Source organism: Rhipicephalus sanguineus, chromosome 9 (assembly GCF_013339695.2).
Source record: "Rhipicephalus sanguineus isolate Rsan-2018 chromosome 9, BIME_Rsan_1.4, whole genome shotgun sequence".
In the NCBI taxonomy this organism is placed as follows: domain Eukaryota; kingdom Metazoa; phylum Arthropoda; class Arachnida; order Ixodida; family Ixodidae; genus Rhipicephalus; species Rhipicephalus sanguineus.
Genome location: NC_051184.2, coordinates 20,077,457 through 20,098,812, shown reverse-complemented (window position 1 = coordinate 20,098,812; position 21,356 = coordinate 20,077,457). Strand labels below are relative to the sequence as shown.

General features: G+C 47.4%; 1 protein-coding gene across 1 annotated transcript; it reads left to right on the top strand.

The window, feature by feature from the left end:
- The first annotated feature begins 10,082 nt into the window (after positions 1-10,082).
- LOC119405379 (uncharacterized) lies at positions 10,083-20,693 on the top strand. The gene is made up of 7 exons (XM_049419370.1): positions 10,083-10,138; positions 11,220-11,457; positions 11,652-11,906; positions 13,266-13,405; positions 14,058-14,181; positions 16,470-16,608; positions 20,369-20,693. Exons 1-7 carry the CDS (start codon positions 10,083-10,085, stop codon positions 20,377-20,379), a joined length of 963 nt encoding a protein of 320 aa, XP_049275327.1. The 3' UTR covers positions 20,380-20,693.
- The last annotated feature ends 663 nt before the right edge of the window (positions 20,694-21,356 follow it).

Sequence of the window (21,356 nt, the reverse complement as noted above, 5' to 3'; positions counted from 1 at the left end):
GGGCGTACAGAAACGCGGTCTTCGAAGGTGCGCGAGTCGCATGCGTATTTGCGTGCGCCGCTTGCCAATAATTGATGCCATCTCGGTCGTGGGTTTGTCGGCGTTCAGCCGTTTCTGATATGAAAATCTGATCTTTTATCGAGGTCACTGTTCAGTTAACGTTGCCGCATTTCATCGTTGCCTGGATATGAGCGCGTGACCGTCGTTGTTGCCTGCAACAGACGTGTCGCGCTGCTGAGCACGGGTGAAGGTCCAATTCCCGACATGGAAGAAAAAAGTTGCGAGCACAAAGCAATGCGATGAAAGGAGGGAAAGAAAGAGAGAAAGGAAGAAAAAAAAGGAAGAAAGATAGGAGGAAAGAAAGAAACGGTAGCACGTCAGGCGCGCACACACCAAGCCCCAATTTTCTCGACAGCGCAAGGGCTCCAGCATTTTTTTAAGGGGCGAAGCTCCTTATAGCGGCACCCGTTCGTCCCTCGTAGCGTAGTATGCAACCAATCTTACGCTTTGACCTGCAAGGTGGTGCCGGTGGGAGATTTTTCCTGTGCGTTGTTGAACAATAAAAAATTCGCAGCGTTAGCTAAAAGCCGACTTCTTCCGTCTCTCATTCCCATTAGCAGCCATTCTTTACCTCCAAGGTAGTGCCTGGTGAGATTTCTCCTGTGCGTGATTAAACAATAAAAATTTTGTTCAAAACGCCGTTGATTGATGAAATAAACCAACAAAAGACGCCAGATGTTTTGTAAAAGCAAAACGAAAGAACGCCAGATGTTTCTAAAGCAAAACGAAAAGACGCCAGCTGCTTAACGAAAGACGCCAGATGTTTTCTAAGCAATGGTTTTCTAAACAATGAAAATTCACAGCGCAGGGGCGTAGCCAAGGGGGGGGGGGGTTGAGGGGGTTCAAACCCCCCCCCCCCCCGAAAATTTTCAGTTTTGCTTGCGTATATATACACGCACACATACAAACGCACGCACGAACATACATAAACTTTGGTTGAACCCCCCCCGAAAGAAATTTCTGGCTACGCCCCTGTCACAGCGTACATGTAAAATTAAAGTGCGCTGCAAGTCGTCATAACTCATCGAACCTTTAGTATAAACGCGCCCGATCTCACGTCGGTGATGATGTACTGGGCAGAATTCACGGAAGATTCACGGTTTACCGATGAACCTCCGCAGCTTCGCCCACTCATCATCATTCACTCCGTGGATATGCTGTGATTTTGTGTTGATGGGCCAGTTATGCATGGGTGACCGCCACCGCAAGCCATCTTTTTAATTCTGGAGTGTAAGCTTTCGCGACTTCTGAGCAAGGAAACGCGAAGCTAGCATTTTCCTCTTCTTTACCTAAAAAAAACAAAAACAGAAACATAGCCTTCTCGTGTGATGCCCGATTACAGATAAAATGTTTTTGTACTGCTAACATAAATACCAGGTTAATTATAAATTAAAAGATCGCTGTTCCCGACGGATGCAATATATCCAGACGAGTATTGACAATGCGATCTCCAACGAAATTCAGCGAGACCTTGAGGTCGCTCAAGAAAACCTGCGACACGGACGCGTCGAACAACAGAAAGCGTGACCAACGGATAGCTAGCGCGTGACGTAATGGACTCGGTTTTTTAATGTACTGGCGCCCCACGATGGCGTTTCTAATGACAAACGAGTTACGGTTAACCTGCTTCAATGTCATAACGACGTGACAGGAACACCTCTGTGCGCGAATAGCGAAAGAACCTACACGCGATGTTTTGATAACGTTAATATGACATCGCAAACGTCGTTTCCCACCATGCTGGGGCTCCAACACAGCGGTTTCAGTGACGTAATTGCGAGCCATCTATAGCCGACATAAATCCAGACCTGAGTTTGGATCATGGGTGCTATTCTGGACACTGTCGAATTCCACGATGTTGTCAAATTCCGCCATTGGTCGACTTTGATTAGCCCAGAGGGCTGCTATGGCCTCTCTGGTTGGCTTAAAATGCCGCCATTACAAATTTTGACAGTATGGCGGAATTCGACAGTGTCCGGAATATCACCCCAGATGCGCTTCTTGTCACGGCGTGCCACTGCACGTGCCGGCGCCGCGCTCCGTAGAGTCCGCTAACATTACACAGAGAGCCACACCCGCGCACACGTTCCGATCCCGTTTCATCACGCGTGTTCGAGGCCATGACACGCGCTGACGTAACTTCTTTCCCCCCGTGCCGGCCCTCCCTGCTTAGCTTTCAGAGCGCTCGTCGGGACGAGAGAAGAGCGAAGACACTTAAAGGGACACTAAAGAGCAAAACGATTTTTCTCATATTAGTAAAGTACTCTTTCACGATACCAAAAACACCACGCTTGCTGCGAGAAGACGCTTAGAAAGCGAGAAAACGCGCAAAAACAAAATGTGGGTGGCGACGCCACCTTGAAGTTACCGCACCATTCGCCGTGACGTCACATGTTTTGACGGCGCCTACTAGGGACTACGTAGGTACTAATAGGTAAAAAGTACATTGTCTTCTGAGGGGGCCGTAGAGTTAACATACCAAGTTTGGGGTAATTTCGTTGAACCAATGGCGCTAAAACACGATAAATACACTTTGAAATTCGTGACGTCACGCGGGAAGATTTCGGCGCGGAATTAAAAATGAAACTTTGAACTTGATTTTCTCATCTATTAATAAACCTACGATGGCGAAATTAACAACATTAGAGTTCTCAAAGCATAATTTATCGATCTAAACCAATTCATTGTTTCTCTTTAGTGTCCTTTAAAGCGTGGGATGAATACCTGTAACTTCACACGTTCTTTACGGATTCGAGAAATTTTGCGGCAATCGATTCGGAAGTATTGAACTTCGATACTGATGCCATGGTCCAGGCCTCCTTTAAAGGGGTACTGACACAAAAATTTTGGCCTCACGTTTATTTTTTTTTTTTTGCTGCAATGTGTTGCTGGGGGCCTGTTAGTCATAACACGGCACATCGTTTCCTGCAGCGCGCGACAGATAATTAATTACAGGCTCTTCATTACCGACCAGTGTCAGTTTCGGTTTCAAAAACGACAAGCCTCCGGGTGCAACTGTCACCACCTAGCGGGTGCAGCTCTCGATACGTCAGCACACAGAACTGTGGCGCACTTCCGCCCGGTTCGCGAGCAGCCGCCGAGAAGTCTTATTCTTATTGCCTCTTTCTTGCTTATCGTTGACAAAGTGTCTATTTAATACATCGTATATCTTTTTTTTTTCATGTGCATTTGTAGCACTAGTATAAGAAAGACCTGCCATGAAACTAACTAACTAACTAACTAACTAACTAACTAACTAACTAACTAACTAACTAACTAACTAACTAACTAACTAACTAACTAACTAACTAACTAACTAACTAACTAACTAACTAACTAACTAACTAACTAACTAACTAACTAACCAGCTAACTAACTAACAAACAAACAAACTAACTAACTAGCTAGCTAACTAACTAACTAACTAACTAACTAACTAACTAACTAACTAACAACAAACAAACAAACAAACAAACAAACTAACTAACTAACCAAATTGTGTATGAGTTAAACGAGCTCATTTCTCGGTTTCATTTTTCCGGTATGCGCTCAGACTGGTATTTTCTTTTCTTGCAGATGCGTCGTCGATGTCGTCGGTGTCGTCAATGTCCAGCGCGGGTAAGAAAAAGACTGATATTCCTCTGAGTGTGTGCGTGTGTGTGTGTGTGTGCGTGCGTGTGTGTGCGCGTGTGTGTGTGCGTGTGTGTGTGTGTGCGTGTGTGTGTGTGTGTGTGTGTGTGTGTGTGTATGTTTGCGTGTCCGTGTGTGCCACAACAACGAAGAACACAGCGCATCACGAAACTTTTAAATCCGCCATTTTGTTTTATATCATTTTCCCCCCTAATTACCGAGGCGGTCTTCATTCCAATTCTCGGCGTCGTCGCCATAACGGTCCTTCCCGTGCGAATCGATCAGCAATTCGCACGCGTTCAGAATCAAGGAAAAAAATGTCCGTGTGTTCGTTTGTTTGTGTTACTCCATCTGTAGTCACGCGTTTTAGATAAAAGTCGAGAGTTCCGATGCAAGCGCATGGTGTTACCTACAGTGAAAAGCGGTGTAGGCGCTGTCACTGTGAATTCTACTATTCGCGCCCCTGTCGACTGCTTGGGACATAACGAACGCCAATAAGACGTATTCAGTACAACTTCTTTGAGCTCGTCGGGTTCAATTCGTATTTTCCTGTGTATTCGATATGCTCGTACGCAACACGTACATATTCACGCCTTATTAATGCTTCCTGTTGGACCATGTGATGTGCATGCATGTATACCCAGGTTTTTGTGACGAATAATTTGCATATGTGTGTAAATATGTGAAACATCAATTGTACGTGTTGACTCCACGTCGTTTCATGTTTGATTTATGTCCGTGTAACTGAAGTCTGCTTTGTCATTCTCGTAAACGCATGCCTAACAAGCAAATGTTAAGTTGAATTGTTATTGATGTTAAACGTCTGTGTTAACATAAATATTTGTAAGCTCATACGCAGTTCAGCGACAGCTTGTCGCTCGCCCACAGCAGAGCACATAGCTATCTAAATCGCCTTTTGGAGGGACAGACAACCGCTCAGAACACGAACTGAGATAACCCCACTAACGGAAAGATTGCCTATTGTATTGTCTAAAACGAACCCTGTGTTTCTCGTTAAACGCGGATTTAGATTTTTATTCCTTCGCGCAAAAAAACTTTTGGCGCCTCACGCGACAAAAAAAAAAAGAAAAAAATCGAAGATGCACTTGATGGTGATCACGTGACCTCGTACTGGTGTACGCTGTTAATTGTCTCTATATTAGCCTTGAAATGCAGTGCACTTTTTTATTATAATTTTTTTTTCTCACTTAAAACGTCCAGATATGCTTTCGTTTGTGCTTAGCAGGAAAGTGGCGCCGCCTTCGCGTGACGTATGATCCGATGCTCATGAGCAGCAGCATGAGCGTTGTTAGCTGAAGGACTAGCGGCAACTGTCGACGAGCTGGACAAAATACGAAGAGCGCCTCGTGGCCTCCGTGATTGGCTCCGGCAACGCGTTGTCGGAGCTCATCGCGGAGGCCACGAGCGCCTGGCTCGCGAGGCGGTAAAGGGACCTCACGTGACGACGAGCGTTCGGAAAACTTATTCTACCTACTTTTTATATTCGAAAACGGTTGAAAATGTCAATATGAAGGTGGTTAACCATAGTTTCACTCACTCCTGTGAAAGCAGAACCTTGAGCGTAATGAACAGTTTTGCGAGTTTGCTGGAGGATGCCTTCGTACGTAGACATAGCCCAATGAATCAAACAGACTATGAAGCCAGGGAAAGCATAGGGACAGTCGGTCGTTGTCCTTAACTGTAGTGTAGTTATAATGAGGTAAATTCAAATGAATCAAAGTGGACGAAAAATCACCCTTCCCATCTGCGGGATCCGAACCCACAACCTTCGAGTTATGTTTTCCCTGGCTTGTCTATTGGATTCATTCGGTTGTGTCTAACAAAGGAAAGATAATATTAATCAGAACTAACAGATAACAATGCCAAGGAAAGTATAGTGGATGTTATTTGTAATAATTATGGTATATATGCGAAGAAAGTAAAGTGGACGAAAAGACAACATCAGGGACCGAACCTGCAACCTTCGAATACTGCGTCCGATGCTCTACAAATTGAGCTATACGGCGGCGGTCATCAACCGTCCACTTCATTGGGTATATCTGTGCATTTAAACCCCCGGGGTGTTATCAGATACAGGTAATATCGATATCGTGAGATAACGGCGTTTACAAGACAAATGCTAGACGAGGCTGACATTTTTTTCTTTTTCTTAGCTTTCGCTAAACAAAGAGTTATTCTTAAATTTTGAAAATGAATTTACTGCTATGCAGAAGTTGTGTTTCCTTACACCGCGTCCTTAAGGACATGCCGTTCGATTTTACAGCTTGTGTCTGACCTATACTTTTCTTTAATATCATTATTCTAGCGGATGCCCCAGCGGGTGAGTATTACATGATCTCATAACTCCTCCAAAAAAATTAATTTGCACAGCCTGCAGGGAATATTGACGTGCTTCTATTCGATTCTATAGATAATTTATAGACCGCCCGTTACAAGCACAGCATCAAACATATATTGGCGGCGGACCACTGTCCAGAGACTTGAATCTGTGGTTTACGGTGCTAGTAAACAGATGAAAGAAACGTCTCACCTATTGACCTTATATATGAGAGGAGAAAACAAAAAGTCTATAAAGTCACTATAATTGTATTTTATTGTTTCCATCTTTTATCTTTTTTTTTTAAAGCTGACAAGTAAGTTTCAACTTTTGCAACTTCGCTCACGCTATGCATAGTGTACATGAGCAATACCCTCCCATTTCGTGCGCTCGTAAACTCGTCTATATATTGCGGAACTTTTAGCGCAGCTGAGGCAGGGGAAACAGAATATCAATTTACGTTTGCTAAGATGCTGTTACAAAAATAAACACCCTTTTTATTTGACCAGTGTTTCGAGCCCGGCTTGCTACTTATGCCAAGGACGCCGGTTGTAATGAGGTGTCCTAAAATTCTTAAATATAAATCTGCCAGGTCCGGTCTTTCAGAAACCGTATGCTGAACTGTTAATGCGTCACGTCCACGTAACTAGCCAGCTATAGATTCCCCACTAGTACTTTTAGCGTAACTCCCCAGCCACCGGGATCGGGAGGTGCGAAGCAACTGCAGTTGAACCTCGATATAACGAAGTCGGTAAAATGGGAAATTTAATTCGTTATATCGAAACTTCGTTAAATTAAAGTTCGAGCTTTTAAGGAAAGTACAGTCACCAAGGCTTTTTATCTTTGTTCGGGAAGTGCCGGAAGAACGTTTGAATAATACGGCAGTGCGAAAAGACTAATTGCAAAAGCGAAAAAAAAAAAGTTTTTTGAACCTGAGATCCGGCGACCGCGGCTTGATGCTGCGACGGCGAAGAGGTCCTCTTACCAGCTGCCGAACGTCACGCTTGCACTCGAAAAAAAAAAAAAAAAAAGCAGGTCCAACGCCCATTGTGGTCATATTGGATAGGCGTTCGCAAACAACCGCATGCAACTTAACCATATGGCCACCGGCCCCAGCAGAAGTTTCAATTTATGGCCTCGGTCTTCCTCTGGGGTAGCACTGAAAGTTCGTTATATTGAAATCACGGATAAAAACGCTTCGTTATATTGAGGTTCAATATATGTGGTGTTTTAATGAGGAGAACTCGTGAAAATTGAAGTAGTTCGTTATATCGACAATATGGTTATATTGAAGTTCGTTTCGTTATATTGAGGTTCGTGAAATGCCTCGTTATATCGAGATCTCGAAGCTCTTTATATTGAAGTTCCTTATATCAAGGCTTAAGTGTGGTCTAGTAACGGTGGTGCGAACGTCGCCCAAACGCGTCGCCGATTTCGGAGGCCACGGCAAGCAATCTCGGAGGCCGTACCTTGACCCCTTAACGCTTCCCTTCGGCCTCCACCAGGTCGAACCGCCCTCCAGCCAAGGTGCTCATTGCCGGCGGCGTCGTGGTGGTGCTGTTCATCGTGCTGCTGCTTCTTTTGCTCCTCGGCGGAGGTATGTACACTTCGAGCACGCATGCGCTTCACTGAAAGGAGCCGTGACACGGTTATCCAAAAATTTGCGGTCTTCAGAGACATCTATAGAAGTAAAGGGTCTATAGTGAATATATACATATGTGAAAGATGGACTCTAAAAGAATAAGTGAGTAGCGATTGAATTGCAGTTAGCGTGGAGAAGACAAATACTACCAATAGAAATTAATTTTGAAGCAAGAAGCCCGATAACTTTTATTTCACCGAAACAATAGGTCATTGCTTGCTTGTTTGTTTTAAATAGACATGTACATCGCGAGAAGAAAATGATTGCCTTTTGTCGCAGTGTTGTTAAAATCTCATTTTATAAGCGTGCCTTGGAAAGAAAGAGTGGGGGGGGGGGGGGGAGATTTCAGTGACGTCAACGCAAGCCATGACTAGCGTTGCGTTGCACGCAAAGCTGGTGACGTCACGTTAACGTTAGTTCATCGCGTGCAGCTTCTTTCGTTGTTTATGCACAGAGGTCAATGACGTTCCGGCCACATCTTTTTTGCATTGAAGAAAGTTAACCGCAATGTGCGCTGCCTTGATATCATCATAGTCGCCATGTCGGAGTACCAGTATATTTTAATGGGGTACTGAGACCAAAACTTTCGGTTCTCGTTTTTTTTTTCTTTGCATCACATGAAAGGCCACGCCCACAAGAGCCTAGAAAATGTACTGGTAAAGCGTGAGTGCGCCCCGAAAAATTAATTACGGCATGTTTTAAAAGCCACTTTCGGTTCCTACCGTACCCTGACATCACGGCGCGGCGTGGGCTTCTCGTCACGTGCTCGCGCAAGACGTCGCGACGTTTACTCGACCGCTCCAATCCGTGTCTCCGTTGGTGACGCCCAAGCGGCCATTTCGTATGTTCTGGTACCTTACGTCATCACCACTAGCCATACTGGTGCGTGAAGTCACCAGAATTGATACTACAGCCTGGCGTCGCGCTAGTGTCGATGTCAGCACTTGCGCAATGTGAAAATGGACTTTAATATCAAAATAAGATACCTTATCAGCACTTCGTGAGCTGTATGCTTCCTCAGAGCCGTCTCTGATGCAAGATGGCAGACTGCATGAGTTGGTTGAAATGCGTGGTGCTTGAGCAACAGTGCAAAAGACAGGACTAAGGATGAACCAAGGATGAACAGCACGAAGAATGTCTTTTTCTCCCTTGATTCTGCCTTTTGCGCTGTTGTTCAAGCACAGGACCAAGGAAGAACCAAGGGACAAGGATGGACCAAGGATGGGCAGCACCAAAAATGTGTCTTTTCTTCCTTGGCCCTGTCTTTTGCGCTGTTGCTCAAGCACAGGACCAAGGGAGAAAACACACATCCTTGGTGCTGTCTAATTTTGGTCGATCCTTGGTCCTTGGTTCTTCCTTTGTCCTGTGCTTGAACAACAGCGCAAAAGACAGGACCAAGTAAGAAGCAAGGACCAAGGATGGACCAAGGATGGGCAGCACCAAGGATTTGTCTTTTCTTCCTTGGCCCTGTCTTTTGCGCTGTTGCTCAAGCACAGGACCAAGGAAGAAAAGACACACCCTTGGTGCTGTCCAATCTTGGTCCATCCTTGGTCCTTGGTTCTTCCTTGGTCCTGTGCTTGAACAACAGCGCAAAAGATAGAATCAGTTAAGGAAGAACAAAGACTGGACAGCACCAAAGATGTGTCTTTTCTTCCTTGGTCCTGTCTTTTGTGCTGTTGTTGAAGCACCGTCTCTACATAGATTTGTTTGGCAGAGTAAACTCGGCTTCGAAAATTGGTGGCAGTACCACTTTAAAAAAAGCTGCCTCCATGAAGTCACGCGTAAGCCATCAATACACATACAACAACCCGAGGCCGGCCTTTTCTTTCTCACCCCCAGGAAGTGCCGAGTCCAAGGGCCACAAGGGCACTGATGGCGGTGGCGGCGGTGGCGACGGAGGCGACATCAACTTTGGTGGTGGTAAGTGGCGCACCAACAACGTTTCGTAACGAGATGCAAGTGCCAATATTGCCTAGTCACTATAGTAGTCGGTCACAACCTAAGAGTAAAGGCTCCGCCTGCAAAACTGGGGCGCGCTTGTCAATCACATATGTAAGAGTCGTGAAAGGACCCCTGACAGCGAAATTTTTTGCTTGCGACATTTTTACTGTGACGTACGTTCACCTTTGTGTCTGAGAATATCGAAACTGAATCACAAATGCTTTAAAGTATCGCATAATTAATGCTAGCGTCGTTAACTGCGACCAATTTTGCGTCACTTCGAAACGCCCGCCTAAAACCATAAGAAATTAGCGCCCCACAGCGGGGGAGCGCGTAAGATCCACTCAAGCTTTGGTTATGTTGAAAGTGCAGTTTTCAAATCAGGGCCCCACGCGCGGTAAAATTTCAAACGATGTGGGTGCTTCGGAACAAGCTAAGCCCGTTTCCTATCCCCTAAGGAAAAAGAAAAGCATGCCTGACCTAAGCCGCCAAAAGTACCTTGAGAGCAGCCAAACAGAGCGAGAGGGGTGAGTAACAATAGCCCTAGCCGGGTGCCAGTCGTGGTATTGTGTTGCGCCCCACAAATCTTCTGTGACGTCGACAATACCCTCTTTACTCGTGGAACGTCAGACGGGGCCTCGATCTACGTCATACCAATGGCGATGTCGCGAGGTGCTGCCAACTCAGATGAGCACTCACGCTTACTTTAAAACCAAATAAAAAATCTTAATGCTCACGTCCGCCGCTAATAATCGGTCAGAAGTGCCCACGTATACAAGACAATCAAACGGCACATACATCTAGAGGTTTCAATTTTCGTGTCAGGGGTCCTTTAAAGGTGGTTTCCTTTCGAAATGTAAGTACTTTTTCTGTCCTAATGTAAATACACGCATATCAAAAACTAAACGTTCGTCGTTCTCCCCTAAATATGACCTTGGGATAAGCAGCGATACCAAAATCTTTCCTAAAGTTTGCCATGACGTTCAAGTTCTTTTTGTTCAAAACCAGCGTCACGAACATGTTTCTCTACGAGAACACCAACTATATTATACACGCGAACCCCCTTACCCGAAAATTTTCAATTATTTCGCATGTTTATACATGCACACATACAAACACGCACGAATGCGTCAGTACGCCAGTGCACACGAACGCAGCGAGGTGCGAGTACCCCTACCAGAGCCTAATCAACGATTAGGGTCTGGTAGTGGTTAGGGTCACCTCCAGAATTTTTAGCGATAGCGCATAGTATGGCCTGTGTGGGTTTAGTTAAACGCCCTGTGGAAAATTTGTTTCTTATGTCCAAATGCAGGAGGGAGTAAGAAGAAAGGAGACGATAGTAAGTATACAAAACCAACTGGTATTACATTGCAATCGAGAACACAACTCAGTATGTATGTATGTATGTATGTATGTATGTATGTATGTATGTATGTATGTATGTATGTATGTATGTATGTATGTATGTATGTATGTATGTATGTATGTATGTATGTATGTATGTATGTATGTATGTATGTATGTATGTATGTATGTCCTCCACGGCGCAACACTTAGTCTTATTACTGCGTTTTACGCCTCTGGGCAGCCATGATGAACTCTCCACAGTCTTGAGCCATTCGCATGCATATCGCCATTGCCACCACCTCCAGAGCCGACGCCACCACCGACGCCGCCGCCGACACCGGCGATCATTCCCATCAAACGACCGGAGTCCTTCGTCTTCTGCACCGTCGGCCCTTCCCTGGAATCGGGCTTCAGGATGTCCGGCGTTCCTTCGTGCGACTACTTCGTCTACACGGACGTGTTCGCCTACAAGGGCGACGCCCACAGCCAGGAAGATCCGGTCAGCTACGCCGTCTTTCTCGACGTACGTTTGCTTTGATCTATCTATCTATCTATCTATCTATCTATCTATCTATCTATCTATCTATCTATCTATCTATCTATCTATCTATCTATCTATCTATCTATCTATCTATCTATCTATCTATCTATCTATCTATCTATCTATCTATCTATCTATCTATCTATCTGTAGATAGCCAAAAAGTACAGGGACGACCTCGACTACCGTGGGTACCCCCCGGTCACCAACTCGTCGATCAAGCTGCAGCACTACGGACTCAGCTTCACCACCGACGACCTCAAAGACTTGAGCACCCAGGTGGGCTCAGTGAACTTCCAGAACCTGTACAAGCAGTACGGCATCCTGACGGCCGGCATTGCCGGCTACAGCAGGGGCGCCGTCGCGTCGGACTCGACCAACCTGCCCCTGTTGAAGACCATCCTCAAGGTTGGTTGGTTGGTTGGTTCCTCAGTGACGTCAGGCTAGCGTTGGTTAGGCTACGTTCAAAGAAGCAATAGCGCTGAAAACACAGGGACCAAGGAAGAGGACAGGACGTGCGCTACTAAAAACTTGACCGTCGGCGTCGACACGATGTGATGCAAAAGATCATGACGTGAAGACGTCATCATGACGTTACAGATCACCAAATCCTATGCCGTCATCGTGACTTCATTACGCCGTCATGATGACGGCACATGACGTCACGTGATGACGTCATCGTATGACTTCATCGCGAGGCATCATTGCCGCCCGAAGGACCTGGAAAAAAAAAATTCATGGCGCTACAAAGCATCTCGTGGAATCCTGTGGCTAACTCCCCACCAACGTATCTATAAACGTTGCTCCCCACGGTACTTCTCGTTGGACGGACCCGGTACTTTAAGATTCACGTTAATTTCTCGCGAAAAAGCGCACAATTCTAAGAGTACAGACGCTTTAAAGGGCCCCAAACCACTCCGAGTTTAAAGACGAGAGTGGTTTCTTTCTCATATTCACCACCCTTCCTACAGGAGCTATTTCTTCCTCTCCACTTATTTCTTAATAAACACGTGGACTATATTAGCACTAAGCAGTGAGCTTATAATTATTTCGCGCTATTCGGCTACACGCTGTTATCTCCGCTAGCGCAGTCGAAGACGCACAAAACGAAGTGAAATCGGTCGATCGCGCACGATGGTTACGCGAGAAGGGGCAGAACGGGCTTGCGACTGCATGGCAGAGCAGGGTAGTAGACAAGCCACAACTGATATCCCTCGCATATGGACCAATTGAGAGCATACTTTCATCATTGCGTCAAGTGAACAGACGTCACAAAGTGACGTCACAAATTCGGCCGGAAGAACGGGAACCACCGGGAGTGACTATAACACGCTCGTTTTATGTATTTTCAGAGGTTGGTTAGGGGCCCTCCTAAGAGATAGCGTTTTTCTTTATTGCCACTTTCAACATGTTATACAAAAGCTTCGAAGAAACATTTTTGGTCCCATAGCCTGGCTGGCTAGTGTCGGGACCAATGGTTAGACATACCGCATAACTCAGCAAACGGTACCAACAGTGACAAACGGAAAAAGTATAGATACATTTACTAGATTACACAACGCACTTTTAGATATAGAGAAAAGCAGGTAGATTATTTATCAAACTACACAACTATCAGCTCGCATAGAACGCTTCATGTCCGCAGAAAAGTTGTGGTTTGTCCCCCTTTAAACTGTGCCTGATGCTTTGTGCTAGCAAACGGGAATGTTAACAGAAACCAACTATAGTCCAGCTTATTATCCTTTACCGGTATACCTTGACGTGCAGGCAATAAGCGACGGCCTGACAGGAGCACAGGCGGGCAACACGACGATCCTGAAGACCGTCTTCTTGGGCGTCAAGCTTGCCGGAGCGACGGCAAGCTCGCAGTACGACACCAGCGCCATGAATGAACTCAAGGGGATCAGGTGAGGCCTCGTAGATCCGCGCACCGTGCACCTGTACACTATTAACCGGGTCCTACGTTAACACGTTAGCGACATCTAGAAAACCGGACCCTTGGTTCTAGTTTCTTGGATATATCTAGCACTTTACCCAGGAGCTGGTAAGAGTGTATGCAGGGCACATTGTTCCCTTGCATGTATAAATTAGAATTCAGAGCTTTGAAAACAGCGTAGCACTAGCGTGTGTGATACCACCGACGGATCCAGAAGGGCGGAATGGGTGGCGGGGGGCGGGGGGGGGGGGCGTGTTTGGATGTCCTAAGGCATATCCCTCCGCCCTTTATAATGTAATGTATACTACCTTCAAGTAGGACACCTATCAGGTTTTCCCATAAGCTGACCCCCCTCTTTCTTTAAGCTGATCAATACCCCCCCCCCTCCTCGGAAAAATCCTGTATCCGGCCCTGTGTGACACTCATGTGGTACCAGGGAAGGGCGGCTGACTTTTTTGTTGAGCTATGCCGCATGTATCGCGTTTTATGCGGTTTTTCCGCCTTGAAAGAATTACAAACTCGTGTAGGACTGCCACTTAGAAATGATCTTTAGAAATGATTTTTGAATGAGGAATCTTAGTTGGGCACGGAACTCTAATCAACTTCGTCCTTAACCGGCGCAGCGACATCGATGTCTTGATACTGGTGAGTCACCTGCTGCAGCCCATGGTCTCGGACAAGTGCACCATCCAGCCGGTGAGCGTGTACAGTGGCACCGTGGCCGCCGACGAGGCCCCGCCCTCCTGGGTGAGTACTGTAGTATACATGTTGAAGACAGTTCTCGCGGAAAGCTCTCTCGCGCCTTGCTTGCTTCTTCAAAGTGACTGCGCCTTCTTTGAATATTCTTCCACACCACCCACCCCGTTTTCCCGCAGGCACACGCTCATACACACGCCACGAGTTGCGGATGCCGGTAGCATGATGCTGCTGCCTCCTCGCTGATTACCGTATAGACTTGTGTCTGAGGGTCGCGCAACAAACCCCGTAGTTCGAATTAGGAGGAAAAAATCACCCATGCAGCCTCTCTATTAAACACATTGTATTGGCGAACTATGACATGGACAGGATAAAAAGGCACAAAACGCCAGTGCGTCTCTCTTCTTAGAGGCACACTACACTCTAAAAAAAACAAAAAACGAGTGTGTGTGACTCCTTTCGTGGAGTACGTCTTGCCTTGCCACGTATATGACACTCTTTAAAGAGTCACGACAACTCTCTTTCGAGATGATTATTCTCTCTTCGGAGAGTCGCGTGACCCTCGAGAGTTAACGTGTCTCTTTAAAGAGAGTCGTATACGTGGCAAGTCAAGACTCCCCGAAAGGAGTCACACACAGACCCATAGCCAGGAACTTTTTTCGGGGGGGGGGGGGGGCACATGCTGAAAACCTTGACTACTCGATAACAAAACCCATATTTATTGTTTATTTTTGGTAAAAACACTTCACCAAAATTTCGGGGCGGGCCCGGGCCCGGGCCCCTAGCCCCCCCCCCCCAGGCTACGGGCCTGGTCACACATACTCGTTTTTTTTCTTAGAGTGTAGCGTTGTGTGACTCCTCCTGTCCTGTCCATGTCTTTGTTCCCTAGTACAACGTCTCAGTATTAACCAGAACCGACTAACCCAGCTGTCAACTAGCACAGCCCCCAACCCCCTCGCCTAAATTATTTAAAGTGGCCCTAGCTGCAACACTTTTCCAAGTAACAATCGAATGGCTCCATTTAATTAGTTTATTGTCGCACCAATCGACCGCCGCAAAAGTAATCAGAATCCGTCGAGTACGAGCGGAGTTACAGAGATTTGTCGCACGCTGTAATTGCTTTCTCTCTTCTCTCGTCCCGACCAGCGCGCTAGAAGCTAAGCAGGGAGCGATGGCACGAGGGAAAGAAGTTACGTCACGCGCGCGTCAAGACTTTCAGCACTTTTTCTTTCTTGTTTTCTTTTCGAACGCGCGGCTTACTTCAGTGTGATCGCGGGCGCGGGCACGTGGCGGTCTCCCTCGGCGGTCGCGGTAACTATGCGGCCCACGATGCTCAATTCAGCCAATGGCCGTGAATTTGGGTATATGGCGCGGTCGTTTTGGTATATAGCATCATTTGTGGAAAGAAGAGAAAAAGATTTCTAGCTCACTTCGAGAATGAAGTGCAAATTCCAGGTCGCGCTCCGCGCTTATAATGTTTGGCTCGCGTGTTCTCGGGAGCCTCGACAACCGATCGGCAGCGTTTTCTGAACACGCTGAAAAAGTGTAGCAGGGTCCCTTCAGGGGGGGGGGGGGCCAAATCCGCGCCATATACCTTTACTCCGTCGGACCTGTATCACATCGTTCGAAGTGCAGGGCTACGACCGCGAAGATTTTTGACAATAATGGCGGCCATGGGCACCTGCTGTTGTGTACCAAGAACTTTTACCATCTTTACCCCCGGTGAGCCGGGGACCAAAGGCAGGCCGTTATGAGAAGCACGTTTTGGTTTTTGCATTCACTGCGAGGTTTGTTAACCTTCGGACTCTACCAGAGAGGAGGAAGGGCGTCGGGGGCTGCTGTGATACATGGCTCCCTTTAATGGAGAAACCTTCGCGTCGGTGGCGTAGCCACAGGGATGATTTGGGGGGGGTCTCACTTCCCCCCAAAATTTTTGCGGTTTGTATGTGTATGTGTATATGTATACGCGCACACATACACACGCACGCACGAACATAATGAAGGGTTGTCGGACTCCGCTCCCCTTCCCCCTAACAGAAGCGTAGCCAGCCAGAATTCTTTCTGACTGGGGGGGGGGGGTTCAACCATACTTCTCGTATATTCATGCTGTGCGTTTGTATGTCTGCGTGTATATATCACATGTAAAATCGAAAAACTTGGGGGTAATTTGAAACCCCCCCCCCCCCCCCCCGCCGCTAGCCACGCCAGCGACCCCGAAGAAAATTTCTGGCTACGCCCCAGTTGCGCATGCCTACGTCTCTGATCCCTTCGTATCCATTCTGTTGCCCCAACTGAGCGCCGGTTAATGCTGCCGCGTACTCTCGATATGCCACGCGCAGGAGCGGCTGACAGCCTTGGTGGTTACAAAAGGCCTGCCGTTCCGCGTGGCCCTGTCCATCACCATGAGCGTGTTCCTCTTCACCACCACGTCGACCGCGACCGCGGCCATCGGCCAGGAGTGCGTAATGTACCACAAGCGTAAGTTCGGAACTCACGTCTTCGCCACGTTGACGAGGGCGAGAGAATTTGGGGTTCACGGTAACATAAGGCAGGCGTCCAGACACGGACACTAGAGTGCCTTTTATAGTAATTGTTGGGGTTTTACGTCTGCGAGTCTATACCTTCTTTTATCATGAATCGGTACCATCTGTCGTTCTTACAAGCCGGCGTCTTTAGGGGTATACCCCTAAATCACCTCGGACGCGCTATAGCGCGTCTGAGGTGATTTTGCACACGTTCTGGCACAATGAAGTCGCAGGAAGTATATGAATGCATTGTACCGACGACTGTAACACAATTCAAGAGCCGAACACATGCTGTGAGCGCTTAAGGTCGTCGGTCGCAAGCAGTCTAACTGATGTGGGGCGAGCCGTTATTCGAATAAGAGTGCGTTGCATTTTTTTTAAACTTGCAATTGACACAAAACGTTGCAATTGCGATCAATGTGTTCGCACGACAGCTGAGAGTACGTAGCGCGGATACGTAGGCACAAGAGAGGTATACGTAAAGACTCGTTCACATCTGCGACTGTCACCGGTCGCGCGACCAAGTTAGTCGCAAAGAGACTGCAGTCGCAAGTGGCCGCTTGGTCGCAAAGCGACTACTCTGGCTCGGTCGCTAGCTGCTCAATTTTTTAGTCGCGCGACTGCAGTCGCAAGTCTCTGAACCAATCAAATGCGCAGGAACAGGACGTCTACTTATTTTACGGGGCAATAGTAATGCGAGCAGAGCTGAATTCTGCCTGTCGACGGGCATAAGTCGCACGCAGGTGTGAACGTCAGTCGCAAAGAGTCGTTTTTTGGTCGCAAGGCGTAAATTGTCGCGCGACCGGTGACAGTCGCAGGTGTGAACTGAACGTGTCCTCCTCTTTGCGTCACTAGTATAGTTACAAGCACGTCTACCGCGCTAGGTCCTGAACAAGTTCTATAGAACTTGTTCTATAGGTCCTGAACAAGTTCGTTAGGTCCTGACGTTAGGACCTAACGCGGTAGACGTGCTTGCGAATTAAATCTACAGAACCACGTATACGTGGTTCTATAGATTTAATTCGCAAATATGCCGCTTGGTGTCGCTTAAACTGCGCCTCCGACATCTGCGTGCAGTCAGCTACAGTGAACTCTGCGGAGTGGACGCCACGAAGATCACCGTGCTGAACCCGCCACAAGGTACCGCCACAGCCCTCAGTAAATCCGGCACCGCGTTCATGGTCTTCGAGACTGCGGACACCATTCAGGCCAAGGTACGGCTGAAGGCATGCTATACATACGGGGACTGATTGCCACCTTTGATTCGACAGTCGGCACAGTCGCGAGCTTCGTTTACACGAAGTCGACGCGATGGTGGGTCGAGTAAGTTAAACTTTCACCGACGATTACGATACTGCTTAATGCGAATTCTGAGCGCGGCTTCGTCTTGGGGCAAGGCCATAAATCATAATTTTTGTGAAGTAGGACATCACCCACTACGCCATCATTAGGCTTTCTGCAGATAAGCGAGGTACCCGCTGCACCTCTGCAACGTATTATGTGCACTTTCTTGATGCTGCATGTGGCTGATGACAATGAAGGATTATGGATGAGCACTCTGCAGTGGGTGGGAAGCATTAAACCACACACACGTTGTGCAATTAGCATTGTGTGATGACTGGTTGCTAGTTTACTCATCTGCCACACTATATTACACAGGTTAACGCGATTCCTTACCCGACATGATGCCTGTATAGGGTATTTTTGCAAATAAGTTTCAAGCACCAGCGTGGCTCTCTGGTAGAATACCCGACTGCCATGCAGAGGGCCCAGGTTCAAACGCCTTTCGATCCTGGCTACTTTTTCTCATTTTATTTTTTCATGTCTATTGATTACGCCACTGATGGCGACGGCGCTCAACGCAGGAACGGGCGCCTAAGAGCTGCGCTCTAAAAAGAGTCCAGTTGGTCCAGTCAGACTCGGCCTCGCTCACATGCCCGGGGACCCTTAGTAGATGGGTCCCCACACTCTTGCGTTCTATTGCGGTCTTCCAGCTTTCCTCTGTTCGCCAGTCGCCCCAAAAGTATGCGCAAGCGGCTCGGGGTCCCCAGCACTAAAACTCTCTTAATAGAGAGTTTTAGTGCCGGGGACCCCAAGCGGCTTGCGTACGCGCGCTCTCGCGTTCCTCTGTAATTCTAGCTGCACACCAAGGAGAATACAAAAAGAACGCAAGTGCTCAAGTACGCAAGCCGCTTTCGGGTACCGGCACTATAAAACTCTCTGATAGAGAGTTTTAGTACCGGGGACTCCTAGCCATTGGGTCCGCGCGTTCTTGCGTCCTACTGTACATCTCCACGCCTTCTTCTGTTCGATGGCAGCACCAAAAAAGAGCACAAAGGAACTCAAGGGCTTACGCACGCAAGCATCTTGTGGGCGGAACTAGAGTTTTACGTACGTAAGCCCTTGCGTTCCTTTGTGTTCTCCTTGGGTACAACTGGAAGTACAAAGGAACGCAAGAGCGAGCGTACGTAAGCCGCTTGGGGTCTCCGGCACTAAAACTCTCTTATGACCCGAAGGACTCTACCTTCTTAAGGGGACACTAAACAGAAAAACATTTTTCGAATATTAGTAAATTACAATTTCACAATACCGGATACATCACTCTTACCGCGCGAAGACGTTCGGTAAACGAGAAAACGCGCGAAAAGAAAATGCGGGTAGGGACGCCACCTTCGAATTCCCGCACCAAATGCCACGACGTCACATATTTTGACGGAGTCTACTAGGTCATATGTAGTTTCTAGTCGGTAAAAATAAACTGCATTGTCCCCTGCGGGGGCCCCATAGACTTAACGTACAAAGTTTCAAGAAATTTCATTGAGCCAATGTCGCCAAAATACAAAAAATACAATTTGAAATCCTTGACGTCACGTGCGGATATTTCGGCGCGAAATTTATGGTTATTTTTTATGGTAACTATGGTAACTTTTTATGGTTAAGTTAACGTCATTAGTGTTCTCAGAGTTCAGTTTATCATTCCAAGTCATAGGTCGGCAAACTCACTCATGACTCGACTCACTCACTCAGATTCAGCCGTGAGTCTGAGTCCGGCTGAGTTATATTTTGGTGAGTATGAGTCCGAGTGAGTCCGTATTTGAAGAAAAACAGCGCTGAAAAAGACGTAGACAAAAAAAAAAAGAGGGAACGCACACTGCGCTGCACTCACAACTGAAAGTTTATTAGAAGGAAACATGAACTTATAAGCGAAAAGCCGCGCATGACAAGTGAGGTCAGAAAAGAATAGCCCAACTTGCCATTTTTTACGACTGAGTCCGGCTGACAAAAATATTCACGAGTCTGAGTCCGAGCGAGTCCGCTTGGGAAAAATTTTTGGTGAGTCTAAGTCCGAGTGAGTCCTGTTGGCAAAAATATTCGCGAGCCTGAGTCCGAGTGAGTCCGAGTGAGTCTGGTTGAAGAAAAAGTTATTGAGTCTGAGTCCATGCGAGTCCCTTCGAAGAAAGTTTCGGTGAGTCCCGAGTCCGAGTGAGTCCTAAGCAAAAAATATTCTTGAGTGAATTTAAGTGAGCTCAATTTATTTTTCCGACCTATGTTCTAAGTCGGTTCATGGCTTCGCTTTAGTGTCCCCTTAGGTCAGTTTTAAAAAGAAAAGAAGTCAAGATCGTTCCAGTGTCCATTCGTAAAAGACGTTGCTGTACGTGCGAAACATGCGAGTGTATACGTGAGCCCCGATCTTTTTTCACCGGCGCGCGCAGATGACTGCTGAGCTTAGCGTCGTCCGGGCGGGGGGCGTGTCTATGGTGTGGGCAGTGTACGACTTGCACAACGACGTGGCCGTGTGCGAACTCACCGACCAGCCCCAGCAGAAGTCCTACGTTCGGTTCAAGGTCGTCAACGACACCATGGCGCAGGACTACAAGAAGAAGGACGATGACGACTCCGTGAGGAGGGGCGTACTCCTGAAAAGGCGGCAGCGGCAGCTTTGGTGACGGCGAAACGCACGCCGCCAGGCGTTCACACCATTGCCAGGAGATGGCCCCTGCGGTCGCCACTTCTCGCTGCTTGCTGTAGAACAAAAAAAAAAAAGCCCTCTTGGCGGTGTTGCTGTTTCATCGATTGAAGGAAAACTTTAAGGGCTTGTCTTTCTTTGCTAGACGCAACATTAATTAGCACTAGCAGACAAGACTTAGAATTCCTTCGCTTTCTTGTCTGTTAGTAGTAACTAATGTTTCACCGATTGTCATTTTACGTGTGTTGCACGCACGAAGGAGGAAAAAAAAAAACATGGTGGGATGCGAAAGCATCGCGGGAGGGTGCGCACCGAGTTTCGGTATCTTTTATGTCAATAATGAGACAGTGCTTGTCGAGGCGTTTGAATCACCGCTTGCCGACGCTGACGTTTACGTTCGGCTTCCGGAGCCTCCTTCTGCTCCGCGGCGGTGGCGCTGCCGCTGCAACTAGCGCCGACCTTGACGTTCATGTCGTTTCGCACACCGTTGCACCGAGAGAATGACGGAAGCACAGCGAACGCGCGTTTTCTCAGCCTCGCAGCTTCGAGATTCGTTTGCCGGCGTTGCCGTTTACGTTCAGCTTCGCGAGCCTTCCATAGCGCCGTTGCGAAGGAGAATGCAACGGGAGTGAGCGCGCGCCGCATTATATACGAACGCAAGCTGTGACGGAGAGAGAAACGGGAGAGGAGAAACGAAGCTGAGGCAGCGCTTACGCCACCTCCTCGCGCTCACG